The 17,508-nt window shown below is 44.0% G+C and overlaps 2 protein-coding genes across 3 annotated transcripts in view; both read right to left on the bottom strand.

The window, feature by feature from the left end:
- Positions 1-6,967, bottom strand: part of dnajc27 (DnaJ (Hsp40) homolog, subfamily C, member 27) — a 53,790-nt gene extending 46,823 nt beyond the window's left edge. Inside the window, exons 1-2 of one of the 2 annotated variants that reach the window (XM_055865529.1) lie at positions 6,517-6,966; positions 2,336-2,418 (exon numbers count right to left, since the gene is read on the bottom strand). In XM_055865529.1, the coding sequence (XP_055721504.1) occupies positions 2,336-2,418; positions 6,517-6,603 (170 nt within the window). In that variant the 5' untranslated portion in view covers positions 6,604-6,966. Of the gene's footprint in view, positions 1-2,335; positions 2,419-6,516 lie in introns of both variants that reach the window. The other variant, XM_055865530.1, reaches the window with a different exon arrangement.
- Positions 6,968-10,261: 3,294 nt separating this feature from the next.
- Positions 10,262-13,648, bottom strand: pomca (proopiomelanocortin a). Its single transcript, XM_055865526.1, has 3 exons — positions 13,500-13,648; positions 12,106-12,229; positions 10,262-11,344 (listed from the first exon to the last, which is right to left on the bottom strand). Exons 2-3 carry the CDS (start codon positions 12,220-12,222, stop codon positions 10,763-10,765), a joined length of 699 nt encoding a protein of 232 aa, XP_055721501.1. The 5' UTR covers positions 12,223-12,229; positions 13,500-13,648; the 3' UTR covers positions 10,262-10,762.
- Between the last annotated feature and the right edge of the window lie 3,860 nt (positions 13,649-17,508).

Below are 17,508 nucleotides of genomic sequence, written 5' to 3'. Positions count from 1 at the left end.
CCACACCCCGTTCAAAGGCACCTACTACCACACCCCGTTCAAAGGCACCTACTACCACACCCCGTTCAAAGGCACCTACTACCAAACCCCGTTCAAAGGCACCTACTACCACACCCCGTTCAAAGGCACCTACTACCACACCCCGTTCAAAGGCACCTACTACCACACCCCGTTCAAAGGCACCTACTACCACACCCCGTTCAAAGGCACCTACTACCACACCCCGTTCAAAGGCACCTACTACCACACCCCGTTCAAAGGCACCTACTACCACACCCCGTTCAAAGGCACCTACTACCACACCCCGTTCAAAGGCACCTACTACCACACCCCGTTCAAAGGCACCTACTACCATACCCCGTTCAAAGGCACCTACTACCACACCCTGTTCAAAGGCACCTACTACCACACCCCGTTCAAAGGCACCTACTACCACACCCTGTTCAAAGGCACCTACTACCACACCCCGTTCTAAGGCACCTACTACCACACCCCGTTCAAAGGCACCTACTACCACACCCTGTTCAAAGGCACCTACTACCACACCCCGTTCAAAGGCACCTACTACCACACCCTGTTCAAAGGCACCTACTACCACACCCTGTTCAAAGGCACCTACTACCACACCCCGTTCAAAGGCACCTACTACCACACCCTGTTCAAAGGCACCTACTACCACACCCTGTTCAAAGGCACCTACTACCACACCCCGTTCAAAGGCACCTACTACCATACCCCGTTCAAAGGCACCTACTACCACACCCCGTTCAAAGGCACCTACTATCACACCCCGTTCAAAGGCACCTACTACCACACCCCGTTCAAAGGCACCTACTACCACACCCCGTTCAAAGGCACCTACTACCATACCCCGTTCAAAGGCACCTACTACCATACCCCGTTCAAAGGCACCCACTATCACACCCCGTTCAAAGGCACCTACTACCACACCCCGTTCAAAGGCACCTACTACCACACCCCGTTCAAAGGCACCTACTACCAAACCCCGTTCAAAGGCACCTACTACCACACCCCGTTCAAAGGCACCTACTACCACACCCCGTTCAAAGGCACCTACTACCACACCCCGTTCAAAGGCACCTACTACCACACCCCGTTCAAAGGCACCTACTACCACACCCCGTTCAAAGGCACCTACTACCACACCCCGTTCAAAGGCACCTACTACCACACCCCGTTCAAAGGCACCTACTACCACACCCCGTTCAAAGGCACCTACTACCACACCCCGTTCAAAGGCACCTACTACCATACCCCGTTCAAAGGCACCTACTACCACACCCCGTTCAAAGGCACCTACTACCACACCCCGTTCAAAGGCACCTACTACCACACCCTGTTCAAAGGCACCTACTACCACACCCCGTTCAAAGGCACCTACTACCACACCCTGTTCAAAGGCACCTACTACCACACCCTGTTCTAAGGCACCTACTACCACACCCCGTTCAAAGGCACCTACTACCACACCCTGTTCAAAGGCACCTACTACCACACCCCGTTCAAAGGCACCTACTACCACACCCTGTTCAAAGGCACCTACTACCACACCCTGTTCAAAGGCACCTACTACCACACCCCGTTCAAAGGCACCTACTACCATACCCCGTTCAAAGGCACCTACTACCACACCCCGTTCAAAGGCACCTACTATCACACCCCGTTCAAAGGCACCTACTACCACACCCCGTTCAAAGGCACCTACTACCACACCCCGTTCAAAGGCACCTACTACCATACCCCGTTCAAAGGCACCTACTACCATACCCCGTTCAAAGGCACCCACTATCACACCCCGTTCAAAGGCACCTACTACCACACCCCGTTCAAAGGCACCTACTACCACACCCCGTTCAAAGGCACCTACTACCAAACCCCGTTCAAAAGGCACCTACTACCACACCCCGTTCAAAGGCACCTACTACCACACCCCGTTCAAAGGCACCTACTATCACACCCCGTTCAAAGGCACCTACTACCATACCCCGTTCAAAGGCACCTACTACCATACCCCGTTCAAAGACACTTCAATATTTTGTCTTGCCCATTCACCCTCTGAATGGCACACAGACACAATCCATGTCTCAATTGTCTCAAAGCTTAAACATCCTTCTTTAACCACCTGTCTCCTCCCCTTCATTTACACTGATTTTGAAGTGGATTTAACAAGTGACATCAATAAGGGATCATAGCTTTCACCTGGATTCACCTGGTCAGTCTGTGTCATGGAAAGAGCGGGTGTTCTTAATGTTTTGTAACCTCAGTATATGCCTCTTACTGCTGCAACATGTGTCATCATTAGGGGACAACTTACTTGGTGACCCCATAGTCGATCCCTATGGTGGCCAGGTACTTGGGCACAAACCTCTTCTCACAGTAGCGCTTGATGATGCAGCTCTGTAATTAAGGAAAAGTAGTAGAGATGTATAAAGTAACAAATATAGTGTATATATAGAGCACATTACACGTGAAAACTATATTTCATTCTATGCAGCGATTGCCGTGTAAGCATGGGTGATCAGTGGTCGTGATGGTATTGATGCATTCTGTGATAGGCTACCCTAGCTGGCTGACATGCTTTAGAGGGGGACATCATCGCATTGTTGAATATTGACTTCAATGATTTACATGCATCTGTTCAGTGGAGGCTTTTGCTCCATTTGTAAAATGTGTAGAATGTGGTTCAAATTCATCTCACTCCATCTTCTTCTACTGCCGGCCACTGGGCTTCCTGTCATCACCATATTTGGTGGTGAGTGAAAATGCCAACAGGATGCTTCAGAGGTATACATCTGGTAAAACATCTGGCTCATTGTTCTATCTGTGTAGTAACAAAGTGTATTAACAAAGTAGCAAAGATCCTGATAACCAAGGGTTGGAACTGGTTCAGGTAATAGAACCGAAAACCGAAAGTGATCTAGAACAGAACCATTGTTTTAAAAGCATGGGAACCGGGTTAATGACGTTATTTTATGCCCCACATTTCCCCCCAATCACACAAAATAACACCCCTCCCTCTGTCAATCAAAAACTTGTCTGCTTGCCTGCCAGCCTGTCTGCCTGTCTGTCTGCCTGCCAGCCTGTCTGTCTGTCTGTCTGCCAGCCTGTCTGTCTGCCAGCCTGTCTGCCTGCCTGCCTGCCAGCCTGTCTGTCTGCTTGCCTGCCAGCCTGTCTGTCTGTCTACCTGCCAGCCTGTCTGTCTACCTGCCAGCATGTCTGTCTGCCTGCCTGCCTGCCAGCCTGTCTGTCTGTATGTCTGCCTGTATGTCTACCTGCCAGCCTGTCTGCTTGCCTGCCAGCCTGTCTGTCTGTCTACCTGCCTGTCTGTCTGTCTACCTGCCAGCCTGTCTGCCTGCTGAACGTCTTGGTCAGTGTGTGTGTAGGCTACCTGTCTCACCGTTCTTATTATACCTTAGTGGTCTCCTCTCGTATGTTTCACAGCTCCTACGGCCTTGAGAAGGTATCTACCAGGAGCCACACCCTTATGATCAACACCTTGAGGTGTGGCTTAAAGTGACCACACCCCCAAGTAGGGTACAGAGGTAAGGTACTGTCTTTACCCCCCATGTTAAATTGCCTACTTTACTCATAACCCGCCAACTAGGGATGCACGATATATCGGTGAACATATCGGAATCGGACGATATTAGCTAAAAATGCCAATATCGGTATCGGCCCGATGTCTAGTTTAACACCGATGTGCAAAACCGATGTCATAGCTGACGTGCATCCCTATATAACGTAGGTACATGACGTAATGACGCCGCGTAAAATGTTGCGCAACCCAGTATTCCTAACCTAGCCCACAATGTCTGCTGTGTGGATCGAGCAGTCAACAAGTCGAGTCGTCCTTTGAAAGAGTAAGAACATTTCAGCAAGACAACTCAAAGACGAAATCCATTAACACCAAAATAATGGAATTTATTGCCCTTGACAATCAACCGTTCTCTGTCGTGGGTGATGCTGGATTTCGCCGACTGGTCGAGTACCGGTACACACCACCAAGTGTGCTATTTTTCAGATGTTTCCCTACCGGAGTTACACAGTAATGGCATCACTGCTATTAGCTTCACGACATACATACTATGGAACGTCGTTTGGTTCTTTGCTTGTGAAAAAAGATACAGTAGCATTGTCAAAGCTGTACAAAAAAGTCTGCAAACAAGCAAACACCGGCCACGAACGATGTGTTTACAATACCGCGTTGGTAATAAAGAGTCATTCACTTCTGGGGTAGCTAGCTTTAGCTTGGTACCTAGCTAGCACCAATACAACCAGCCTGAAAACAATGACCAGTAGAAACTGCAGTCACTGTCATTATTCTTAGCAATGATTTAGGAATCGTTGTGAGTAAGTATTAGCTAGGTTGCCACTTGTTGTTCGCCTATTGAAAGTGAACTACAGTTCATGAAAATAAATAGCTAGCCATAGCTTACGTTATAAGCAGCCAGCTAGCTACAATGCTAATGTTCTCTGGGTGTCACTGAGTAGACTGATACCCCCATGTCATTGATTCACAATCCATAGGTAAGGATGTACAGTGAAATAAGGATGCCCACAATGCAACTCTAAAGTATAACACATCCAGATTTGTCAAATTAACAAATGATTGTCTTTTGTTGATTTTATATAACAACATTCCGACCTCGTTTAGCACAATCTATTCAATTATGGCATAATTCTACTATTTGTATTCATTTGCATCACCGTCAACGACATACTTTTATTCTGAAGGCTAACCGCAAAGTCCACTATTGTGGCTAACTTCACATAGATGGGTCCGACCACCATTAATCAAATAAGAGCTGTCTTATAAGAACTGTCAATACACCTATGTGTATTGAACACTTCAATCCTTCGTTAGCTAGCTAACTATAGCTACTGAAACAGATGATGTTGTTTTGCTGTTTTTGGGGAAGAACATTGTTTGCATCCATGAGCTAGCTAGCTTGTTTTATGATCAGCCCTGTAGGTGCGCGAGACAACTTTACAGGCATCATAGCATACGTATCGATGAATCGTTGTGACATATGAAATACGTGTGTTAGTGTAATCAATGTGTAATAACTACATTAAAAAAAAATGTATAAACGCGTTAAATTATTATGTGACATACAGTCATATTCAGGTCCTGATTGGTCAACAAACTTATTTGACACGTTAAATAGTGTTAATTGACACGTCGAATAGTGTTATCTTTTTTGACACGCAAAGACCCGAACGGCATTCCATAGAAATCCTGGTTGAGAATGAAACGACTGAACAACGAAACAGCACAGCGAGTGAAAGACAGGTTTTGATTATGTTTTACTGGTAATGGGGACATACGTAAACGCCAACAAAATAACTTTATGGTCAGTGTGGTGTGTGTGTGTGTGTGTGTGTAACTTTTATTTAACTAGGCAAGTCAGTTAAGAACAAATTCTTATTTACAATGACAGCGTACCCCGACCAAACCCAATTCTGCGCCGCACTATGGGACTCCCAGTCACGGCCGGATGTGATACAGCCTGGATTCGAACCAGGGACTGTAGTGACGCCTCTTGCACTGAGATGCAGTGCCTTAGACCACTGCTTCCATGTGTGTGTGTGTTAACTATTTAACTGTACTAGAAAGCTTTTTTTTTTATATCGGTTATCGGTATTGGTTTTGTTGGCAAGGAAAATATCGGATATCGGTATCGGCCAAAAATGTCATATCACTACCGACAACGGCTATTTTATTTGTTTTGATCATTCTATAAACATTTGAGATATGCTTGGTTGGTCATTTTTAACATACTTCCATGTTGTTTTAATCAACAAACTACATAATACCTAAAAACACTTTGATTTTAAGTGTAAAAATTCTAGGCTCCCGAGTGGCGCAGCGGTCTAAGGCGCTGCATCTCAGTGCTAGAGGCGTCAGTAGAGACACCCTGGTTCGATTCCAGGCTGTATCACAACCGGCTGTGATAAAGGTTAAATAAATAACAAATTATGGAAAGTCGCTAGCTAACACTTGTTTGTATCTAACTTGCTATGTGTATTGACTGTGTAAACCTGGAGATTCGACCAAGTAGGTGTAGATATTGCCATAGGCTACATCAAATCAAATGTATTTATTCTCCCTTCTTGCATCAGCTGATTTGGGCCATTTGATAGGGTTGTCTGCACAGCAGGTTTCCGGTGAGGTAAGCATAATGCGACAGTTTATTTTATTGAAATGACATTACATGGGAGTATTGAGAGTACCCTGCTCCGGGGTGTGGTCACGTTAAGCCACGCCTTGCCGTGTGTATCTATTGTAAATCGGTTTTATTTTATAAAAAAATATGTGACGTGGGAGCTCCAGTAGACACACACTAGTCACCGTTCAACTTCATCGTAAATTGCAGAGTTGAGTTTAGTCGTCTAGCTAGCTACCTGTCTTCTTACATTGATCTGTACAGTTGCTGGCATGCTAACGTTAACGTTGTTATGAAATGAATAATGTAATTTAGCTAGGTGACTCACCTTGCCCACCTCGGCATTGCCAAGACTGATCACTTTCACGCGGAGCGATTTCTTGTTCTCACGTCTCTTCTGCACATTTGAGTCCATACTAATGAGATTGACCAAGTATGTTAAAATATGTTATTTACGTCTTCGATGATGGCTGTCAAGACAGCTGGAATTCCAATGGTAGCTAACGTTAGCTAGCTAGCTTAGCACGCCCCTTAACGTTATCTGGCTAGCAGACATTTACTCCATCGTTTACGACAGTATACACCACTGCATCGTTATGGATCTAAAATATTATCTAGACTCGTAAAATTCTGGACAAGTGAAATATGCATCGGATGGGATAGGTAGCTTGCATGTGCTAGCCAGCTCCGCTGTTTTGCACAATAAACCTCTCTGTCAATGTCTTATTTGCGGCGGCAGCAGCTGCATTATGAAGTCAGCGTTAGCAAAACCATAGACATCCACGTTGTCTATGATGTCATAACCCTCCACATTCCAGCTTTGGGTGAAAATGGGGGCCATGTTGGTCAGGGACAAATATAAAAACCCAGTCTAATTGGAATAAATGGCAGTAAAGGCATAATCCTGATTTATTTATGCAGGATAATGAAAGTAAGGCATGTGATTGTATCAGGAATTGTGTAATATAATTATTGTCAACCTAAAATACAGTCATATAATTATAAATATAGTTTATACTGTATTTATATTTAAATGTCTATATTTGTGCTTTCTTGGAAAGCTTTGGATGTTATTACATGATACAAAATTAGTACTTTTTGCTGATAAAAATCTTAAAATTCATTATTTTACACAATATCTTATCACAGCACTGGCAAACCATGGTTGACTTTTATACCAGAAGGGTCCACCACTCTAGTATTCGAATTTCTAATTATATGACCCAAATTAGTTTAGGTTAAAGTGGATATTAGTTTAAGTTAACGTGGGTATTAGTTTGGGTTAATGTGGGTATTAGTTTAGGTTAACGTGGGTATTAGTTTGGGTTAACGTGAGTATTAGTTTAGGTTAACGTGAGTATTAGTTTAGGTTAATGTGGGTATTAGTTTAGGTTAACGTGGGTATTAGTTTGGGTTAACGTAGGTATTAGTTTAGGTTAATGTGGGTATTAGTTTAGGTTAACGTGAGTATTAGTTTAGGTTAATTTGGGTATTAGTTTAGGTTAATTTGGGTATTAGTTTAGGTTAACGTGGGTATTAGTTTAGGTTAACGTGGGTATTAGTTTAGGTTAACGTGGGTATTAGTTTGGGTTAACGTAGGTATTAGTTTAGGTTAATGTGGGTATTAGTTTAGGTTAACGTGAGTATTAGTTTAGGTTAACGTGGGTATTAGTTTAGGTTAATTTGGGTATTAGTTTAGGTTAACGTGGGTATTAGTTTAGGTTAACGTGGGTATTAGTTTAGGTTAACGTGAGTATTAGTTTAGGTTAACGTGAGTATTAGTTTAGGTTAACGTGAGTATTAGTTTAGGTTAACGTGGGTATTAGTTTAGGTTAACGTGAGTATTAGTTTAGGTTAACGTGAGTATTAGTTTAGGTTAACGTGGGTATTCGTTTAGGTTAATGTGGGTATTCGTTTAGGTTAACGTGGGTATTCGTTTAGGTTAACGTGGGTATTCGTTTAGGTTAACGTGGGTATTCGTTTAGGTTAATGTGGATATTAGTTTAGGTTAATGTGGATATTAGTTTAGAATAATGTAAAATATCACTTATTTTTATTATTAACAGGATAGTTTGGGTCCCGGAGGCTGATTGGCTGAAACAGGGAAACAGCGTTTCAGCCTTGTGTATATCAGACCTTGGGTATGAAGTAAAAATACATGTATACTACTCTATTTATGTTGGTAACCAGTTTATAATAGCAATAAGTCACCTTGTGGTATATGGCCAATATACCACGGCTAAGAGATGTATCCAGGCACTCTGCTTTGTATCGTGCTTAAAAACAGTCCTTACCCCTACTGGTGGGAAACTCCTCTATCATCCTTGGGTTTAAAATGCATGCCCGTGCAGGGCGATACTCTACTCAGCTCTGCTCAGCGTGTCAGCCTGTCAGCCTGTCAGTGATATTCTGAATGCAGAATCCTCTCAAAATGAGTGATGCTGTATATATTGTTTGGGTTCCGATATTGATGCTCCAATGTTTTGTTCTGTGTGTGTCTGTGTGTGTCTGTACCATGTGTCTTACTCTGTCCTGTAACGACATGTATAATATTGTTTCATTCCACAGTACATCCCAGGTGTACCTGTACATAGTGTCACAGGCTTTGGTTTTAACATTTATATTTTGAGGTTGGACATAGCTCGTTAGCACGTAGGGCGCACCGATTGGTGTCACCTCGTTAGTCAGTATGTGTTTCACCTGTGCTGGCTTGGCATCTCATTAGTGGGAAGGTGTTTCACCTGTGCTGGCCCACATGCTGTTTAAGAGTGGCTGGCCCAGAGCTCCAGTTTGTCTTGTTACATGTGGAGGGTCAACACCTTTAGTTGGACTTTCCTAATTCGATTTCTAGAAAAACACTCCTTTATCTGATTTTTCTGTTTTGCTCCTCCTTTTTGGTTTGCTTCCTGTCTTTAAGTTCGGTGTAGGTTTTTATTTAGTTTGCCTCTTCTTGGGCAAATTTAGTAGGTCTCATGGTGGGTGTCTTTTAGGTCCCAGTTGTTGTTGCTAGTCAACTTTCAGAGGAACCCCCCCCCCTCCATGAGTGTCTTTCAGTACCCCTTCATAGAACTCCCATCTGTTTCATTTTGGATGTTTGTCAGTGACTCTTTGTTAGTTCCCTCTTCTGTTTGAGCGACATTTTTGGGTTTCATGCTGAGGAACATAGTAATATACAGACTACGTGAATAACGATTAAACAAATGAAAGATTTAAATGTATCAGGTCTGCGTATGTAACAGGGTTTTATTGGTGATTCCCCTTGCCACTTTATTGTTAAGCCAATGGGTTTTTGGTGTTAGTTTTGTCTTGCCTTCACCTACTCAACATGGCATCTTATTGGCTGGTTTGCGTAGCTTGCTTATAGGAGGGGGGATGTTTCAGTTAGAATCGTCCCAGTGAACAAGCACCAAACCAGCGGTAAGTTGTTGGTTGCAAAGCACTGTACATCAAAAGTGATTTTTATACTCCCAAGTGATTATTTAAATGTACAATTTATATACATTTGTTTGTAAATGTTATTCGAACATCACACATAAGATGCAGTGTTTTTTGGAGAATATTGGTTGTGCATTTTGGTTGTAAAGAATTCCCGCCAGTACTAGCTAGCAACTTACTGTGTCTGGTGGGGGGGGGGTTCATATATTTTGTACAGTGCGTGAGTGCAGAGTTGGATGGTGAGCCGTGCATTGCATGACGTGCAGTTTTGTGCTGTTCCTATCAGGTACATTGTTAAAGGTATTATATTGTAATTGTATTATGTTGGTAACTACATGGCCCAGTGAACAAGCACCAAACCAGCGTGCGTGAGTGCAGAGTTTGGATGGTGAGCCGTGCATTGCATGACGTGCAATTTTGTGCTGTTCCTACCAGAATAAATCTCCATGACTGGTGCTACACGTTGGAATTCGTGTCGAGGATTGATTGTACACAACGCAGGAAGAGTACTGTTACACGTATATGCCGGTAAATAAAAACTGCTTGACTGTGGTTGCTTGCAATACAATGTTTTTATGTTTGGAATCATTTCCATAATCATTTTCTTCTTTACCCATCCCTCAGTGACAACAGCATGGTTCTATACACAGTTAAGATTTATTAGAGACATTATTACATTAGCAGCTAACATCACTGCTGGGTCAGAGGACAAAGTGTTTTTAGCCAATCACAAAGCTTGTCTGTCTCCTAATTGCGAATCAAATGAGAGCTTACTGGATCTACGTCCTACAGCGCTGGATGGGGAGTAAAGGGACTTTCTCTCTCCCTCCCTCAACCCCATGTCCTCTCTCCCTCCCTCAACCCCATGTCCTCTCTCTCTCCCTCAACCCCCATGTCCTCTCTCCCTCCCTCCCTCAATGTCCTATGTCCTCCCTCCCTCAACCCCCCATGTTCTCTCTCCCTCCCTCCCTCAACCCCCCATGTTCTCTCTCCCTCCCGCAACCCCCTTGTCCTCTCTCAACCTCCTATGTCCTCCCTCCCTCCCTCAACCCCCCATGTTCTCCCTCCCTCCCTCAACCCCCTTGTCCTCTCTCCCCCCCCCCTCTTCAGCTCACCTATCCTCCTTTCCTCTCCCTCCCTCACTGCTCTCTCTTCTGCTGTCCATCTTTGATGATGACGTTTTTGAACAGAGTGAGCAGTGGTTTCTGGCTACGTTCGTCCCAGCTTTTCATGAACCCTCCATAGCGCTTACTGGTGGGCGGTCCGCTCCAGCGGAAGTGGTTCATCTTGTACGAGCCGTCTTTCTTCTCCTGAAGACTAAACACCCCACCCAGGCCATCTGCCTCACCCCCCAGGCCCTCTCCCCCTTCCACAGCCCCAGCCTCCAGGGAGGGGTACATGGCCTCGTTGGTGCCCAGCTCTCGTCTCATCTCGCTGGGAAAGCCCTCGGAGGACTCCTCCTCCACACCGTTGGTGTAAACCTTCACCGGGCGGCGTTTCTTTCCCACAGGCTTCCCCCAGCGGAAGTGTTCCATAGAATAGGAGCGCTTGGCCTGGGGGGACACGATGTTCTCCTGCTCCAGGGGGGACAGGGGAGAGGGGGGGGACAGAGGTAAGGAGGGGGGAGGAGAGTCGGAGGGGGAGTTGGGTTGGAGATGCACCTTGCCAGGGAAGATGGGAGATTCGGCGGTGAGGTCAGAACGACAGAGCTGGATGCACTCCTGTGAGGAGGCCGATAGGAGGAGGGAGAGGAGAAGGACAAGACCGGAGAGAGGGAAGAGAGGGGAGGGAGAAGAGCGGAAAGAGAGAGGAGAAGGGTAGAGGGGGAGAACCAGAGAGGACAGCGAGAGGAGAGGGAGAAAACCAGAGAAGAGCAGAAAGGAGGTAGAATAACAAAGAGGAGGGAGAAGAGCAGAGAGGAAAGGAGAGGAAAGGAGAGGAGAGGGAGAAAAGCAGAGAAGAGCAGAGAGCAGAAAGGAGGTAGAATAACAGAGAGGAGGGAGAAGAGCAGAGAGGAAAGGAGAGGTAGGTTAGGTGGGTAACAGTAAAATACTGTAACCGCTCTGTTTTAGAAAAATATTTTTTTTACCTTTTATTTAACTAGGCAAGTCAGTTAAGAACAATTTCTTATTTACAATGACGGCCTACCCCGACCAGACCCGGGACGACGCTGAGCCAATTGTGCCCCGGCCTATGGGACTCCCTATCACGGCCGGTTGTGATACAGGGTCTGTAGTGACGCCTCTAGCGCTGAGATACAGTGCCTTAAACCGCTGCGGCACTCGGGAGCCTCTTACATACTTGAGCTGGGATTCAATGTAATCGTGGGTTATAGGCATTGCCGCTTTTAAAACTCAATTTCTGACTGGAACATTGCTTTTAAAAGCCACACAATGCCTATAACCTGCAATCGGATTAAATCCAGGCCTTGAGCTTAACTTTTCAAAAAAACATTGCGCTCTCTGCAACGTTTCTAACTCACCAGAATGCTGTTCTCGGAGTTGAGGTCTTGACAGCGAGGATTCTCCCAGCACTGACCTTTAACCCCGCTGACCACACCCACCACAGCCACAGCCAATAACCACGCAGGACACAGCATCGTCACGCTGCACACAGGAAAAACACAGTTATACTGCTTTCAAGACAAGTCGGAAACTCTGGAACCTCTGAGTTCAAATTAAAATGTATTTTTTTTTTTGCGTAGAGCTTCCCATTGTTTGATTCTGATAGTGGGAAACTCTGATGTAATCTTTCTACAATGAGTTTACAAGTCAGAAATGTCCCAGTGTCCTAGTTCCGACATGTCATGAATGCAGCCACTGACCCATTCATGAATGTTATCATAAATTGAAGAACGGCGGATGAGTGTGACAAACATGCAGGTTGACGTTTATTATCATGTGTCAGAACTGGCTGCATTGTAAAGATTCATGAAAAAACAAAAAATTTGCTTTTTGGTCTTAATTTAATGTTCGGGTTCAAGGCATTAGGGTTAGCAGTGTGGTTAAGGTTAGGTTTAAAATCAGATTGTATGACTTTGTGGCTGTGCCAGCTAGTGACCACTCTGAACAGCTGCCTCCAGAACAACATTCATGATGAAAAACACACAAAAAATTGTTTTTTCTTATCTAATGAAGTCCATAGAGAACATACAGTACCAGTCCAAAGTTTGGACACACCTCCTCATTCCAGGGCTTTTCTTTATTTTTACTATTTTCTACATTATAGAATATTAGTGAAGACATCAAAACTATGAAATAACACATATGGAATCATGTAGTAACCAAAAAAAGTGTTAAACAAATCAAAATATATTATAAATTCTTTAAAGTAGCCACCCTGACTGACTGACTGACTGAAGGACTGACTGAAGGACTGACTGGCGGACTGACGGATTGACTGATTGGCTGACTGACGGATTGACTGACTGGCTGGCTTGCTGACTGATTGGCTGACTGACGGATTGACTGACTGGCTGACTGATTGGCTGACTGACGGATTGACAGACAGACTGGCTTGCTGACTGATTGGTTGACTGACGGATTGACAGACTGACTGGCTTACTGACTTATTGACTGTATGAGCTAACACCACTTATCTCACTGTTTATGTGAAGAAGTAAAGAATATATACATTTTTTCTTATATACAATAAATGATAGAAGCCCACAGATAGCTGTAGAGGACCAAATGTGATTTAGTCAAATAATGAGCATTTAGTCAAACAATGTTAGTTAATGGAAATCATTTTAAATGACTAAATAATTACATATCTTTTTAGAAAAAGGAATAATTACTATTATCTTCAGAATTCAGTGTTCTGTTTTAATTTATAATCATTCTCAAATCAAAAGATGATACATCTGATGTCACTAACCTGTTTCGAAAAGTATTTTCTTCTCTGTCTCTCTCTCTCCTCCGACCAGTCTATCACTTTTCTCTTCCGAGGAGTTGTCCACTTCAGCACTGTTGTCCGTCTGTATGTGTGTGTGTGTCTGAGAGAGTGTGTGTGTGTGTCTCTCTGTCTCCGGCCCTCTCTTTTATACCTGAACCTGAGTGACGGAGGTTCCCGAGACCACCGGGGGCCACGGGCCCCCCCCCTCCCCCTCCGCAGCCCTGAACCCTTCCCTTATGTTACGGGTCAATTTGACAAACACAGACACACAAACACCATTATAATGAGTGTCCAAAGCATAACAACCGTTTAGAGAACCATGTCCAAATTTTGTCCACCAGTTAGGACTTGAACGTCAGCAGCGTGGACAGGTGGGATAATACACATACACACACACACACACACACACACACACACACACACACACACACACACACACACACACACACACACACACACACACACACACACACACACACACACACACACACACACACACACACAGGTGAATTATCAAGGGTATTAACAAGTGTCTGCCATGCCGTCAGACAACACGTCATGTGTGTTTTCTGCATGCTGAAGGTGAGGGTATGGAGTTACTCTGGTCTGAATGGACCAGGGTTTTGACTGACATCTGGCTGTTGATGGCTCTTTGTCTGCTGGCTGAGTGTGGATGTGGATGTCTCTATGGGGATTAACGACTTGAAGAGGCCGGGTGACAGACAGGATGGACAGTCACTGGAGATGGAAGGAGGAGGAGATGAGATGGAGAGATTGGCAAAGGAGGAGAAATGGGTGGAGGAGGAGGGTGATTACTGGCTAGTCCGGGTGTCAGGAGGGTCATGAGTCATGACCTCTGTTGACCTCTACTCAGTGACTCAGCCGTTCAACAGGGACCGGCTCTCTGTCAATGGCCGTTCACGTTAAATTAAATTCACACGTACACACACACACAAACATACACACACACACAAACATGCACACACACACACACACACACACAGGTACTTTGAGACCTCGTCACCAGTGTGTAACTTCATTCTAATTGTAGATATGGACAAGACAAGAGGATGTCCATTAGTGCACCGTCTGACCTTGGCTCTCTGTGTGTACGGTCCTGCGATTGACAAACGAACAAAAACACACACTCACACACACACACGCTGCGGACACACACACGCTGCAGACACACAGAGCTGAGTGGTTGTGGAGTACATGGAAGAAGCATTTAGTGAATGATTTCATTGATGGAAACACACAAGTACATCTGCACGTCTCCTGAACGGTTTATTGACAGAGTTTTATCATTTAAGACAAAATGTGAAGAAAAAAATTGCTTGAATGCAATCATCTTTTTCCATTGATAGCAGCTCTAACAGGAGGAAACTGTGGTTCAACCCGATTGCAGTTTATAGTTATAGCAGCTTTTAAAGGCACTGTGTTTTGTATCATTTTGTACAACACCTGATGAAACTAACACTGTAAAAGTGTGATAAATGTGGTTATTTCCTGATAGTTGCAGGTTGAAAAAACACTTTTACACAGGACTTTCTAATCAACAGGTTTGGCATGGGTGGAGTTCTGGCTTGTCTGGTGACATCACCGGGGGGGTCTAAGTTCATAGGGGGATACCTAGTCAGTTGTACAACTGAATGCATTCAACTGAAATGAAATGTGTTTTCTGCATTTAACCCAACCCCTCTCAATCAGAGTGGTGCAGGGGGCTGGCTGCCTTTTTCAACGTCATCGGTGCCCGGGGAGTTGATGATGGGATTGTTCCTGTACCCAAGAAAGCAAAGGTAACTGAACTAAATGACTACCGCCCCGTAACACTCACTTTTGTCATCATGAAGTGCTTTGAGAGACTAGTCAAGGATCATATCACCTCTACCTTTCCTGACACCCTAGACCCACTTCAATTTGCTTACCGCAACCAATAGATCCACAGACGATGCAAACGGATTCTGCCCTATCACACCTGGACAAGAGGAATACCTATGTGAGAATGCTGTTCATTGACTACAACTCAGCATTCAATACCATAGTGCCCTCCAAGCTCATCATTAAGCTGGAGACCCTTTTTATATTTATTGCCCTGGCCACATCTACAGTCCTCATGCCTCCTTGCAGCATGCCTAAGGCACGTTCATGCAGATGAGCAGGGACCCTGGGCATCTTTCTTTTGGTGTTTTTCAGAGTCAGTAGAAAGGCCTCTTTAGTGTCCTACGTTTTCATAACTGTGACCTTGATTGCCTACCGTCTGTAAGCTGTTCGTGTCTTAACGACCGTTCCACAGGTGCATGTTTATTAATTCTTTATGGTTCATTGAACAAGCATGAGAAACAGTGTTTAAACCCTTTACAATAAAGATCTGTGAAGGATTTTTTTGAATTATCTCTGAAAGACAGGGCCCTGAAAAAGGGACGTATCTTTTCTTGCTGAGTTTATTTACTGTATTCTATTCAACTGTATCTTAGTCAATGTATTACTCCTCTCATATGTATATGCTGTATTATATTATATTCTACTGTATCTTAGTCTATGTATTACTCCTCTCATATGTATATACTGTATTCTATTCTACTGTATCTTAGTCAATGTATTACTCATCTCATATGTATATACTGTATTATATTATATTCTACTGTATCTTAGTCTATGTATTACTCCTCTCATATGTATATACTATATTATATTATATTCTACTGTATCTTAGTCTATGCCGCTCTGACATTGCTCGTCCAAATATTTATATGTTCCTAATTCCATTCCTGTACTTAGATTTGTGTGTATTGCTGTGAAATTGTTAGCTATTACTGCACTGTTGGAGCTAGAAATACAAGCATTTCACTACACTGGTAATAACATCAGCTACATGTGTGTATGTGACCAATAGACTTATATTTGATTTGACCACCCCACAGTCCTAGCTATATCGTTGCTTGAGAAATTGTTTTTGCTAATAGATTTTTATTTAAAACTATTACAGTAAAGTACTTAGTCGTTACACAGAAAGGATTTGATATTGAAATGAAAACAGCTGTGTTAGGCCTTTAAGGGCAATGTTCCCGGGCCAATCCCAGCTCCTGCCTTCAGAGATACCATTCAAGTTAAACACTGCATTCGTAAAATGCCTTTAAAATGCCTATAACCGGTGACCGGATTGAAACCCAATCCAGTTTGGACATGGTAAAGACCTGATAGATATGGACCAGGTTGGACATAGTAAAGACCTGATATGGACCAGGTTGGACATGGTAAAGACCTGATATGGACCAGGTTGGACATGGTAAAGACCTGATAGATATGAATCAGGTTGGACATGGTAAAGACCTGATATGGACCAGGTTGGACATGGTAAAGACCTGATATGGATCAGGTTGGACATAGTAAAGACCTGATAGATATGAATCAGGTTGGACATGGTAAAGACCTGATATGGACCAGGTTGGACATGGTAAAGACCTGATATGGACCAGGTTGGACATAGTAAAGACCTGATATGGATCAGGTTGGACATAGTAAAGACCTGATATGGACCAGGTTGGACATAGTAAAGACCTGATATGGACCAGGTTGGACATAGTAAACACCTGATATGGACCAGGTTGGACATAGTAAAGACCTGATATGGATCAGGTTGGATATGGTAAAGACCTGATAGATATGAATCAGGTTGGACATGGTAAAGACCTGATATGGACCAGGTTGGACATGGTAAAGACCTGATATGGACCAGGTTGGACATTGTAAAGACCTGATATGGATCAGGTTGGACATAGTAAAGACCTGATATGGACCAGGTTGGACATAGTAAAGACCTGATATGGACCAGGTTGGACATAGTAAAGGCCTGATATGGATCAAGTTGGACATAGTAAAGACCTGATATGGACCAGGTTGGACATGGTAAAGACCTGATATGGACCAGGTTGGACATGGTAAAGACCTGATATGGACCAGGTTGGACATAGTAAAGACCTGATATGGA

This window comes from Salvelinus fontinalis, chromosome 16, assembly GCF_029448725.1.
Source record: "Salvelinus fontinalis isolate EN_2023a chromosome 16, ASM2944872v1, whole genome shotgun sequence".
Classification (NCBI taxonomy): Eukaryota; Metazoa; Chordata; class Actinopteri; order Salmoniformes; family Salmonidae; genus Salvelinus; species Salvelinus fontinalis.
Note: the sequence above shows the minus strand (reverse complement) of the source record. Positions and strands in the feature narration are given on the sequence as shown.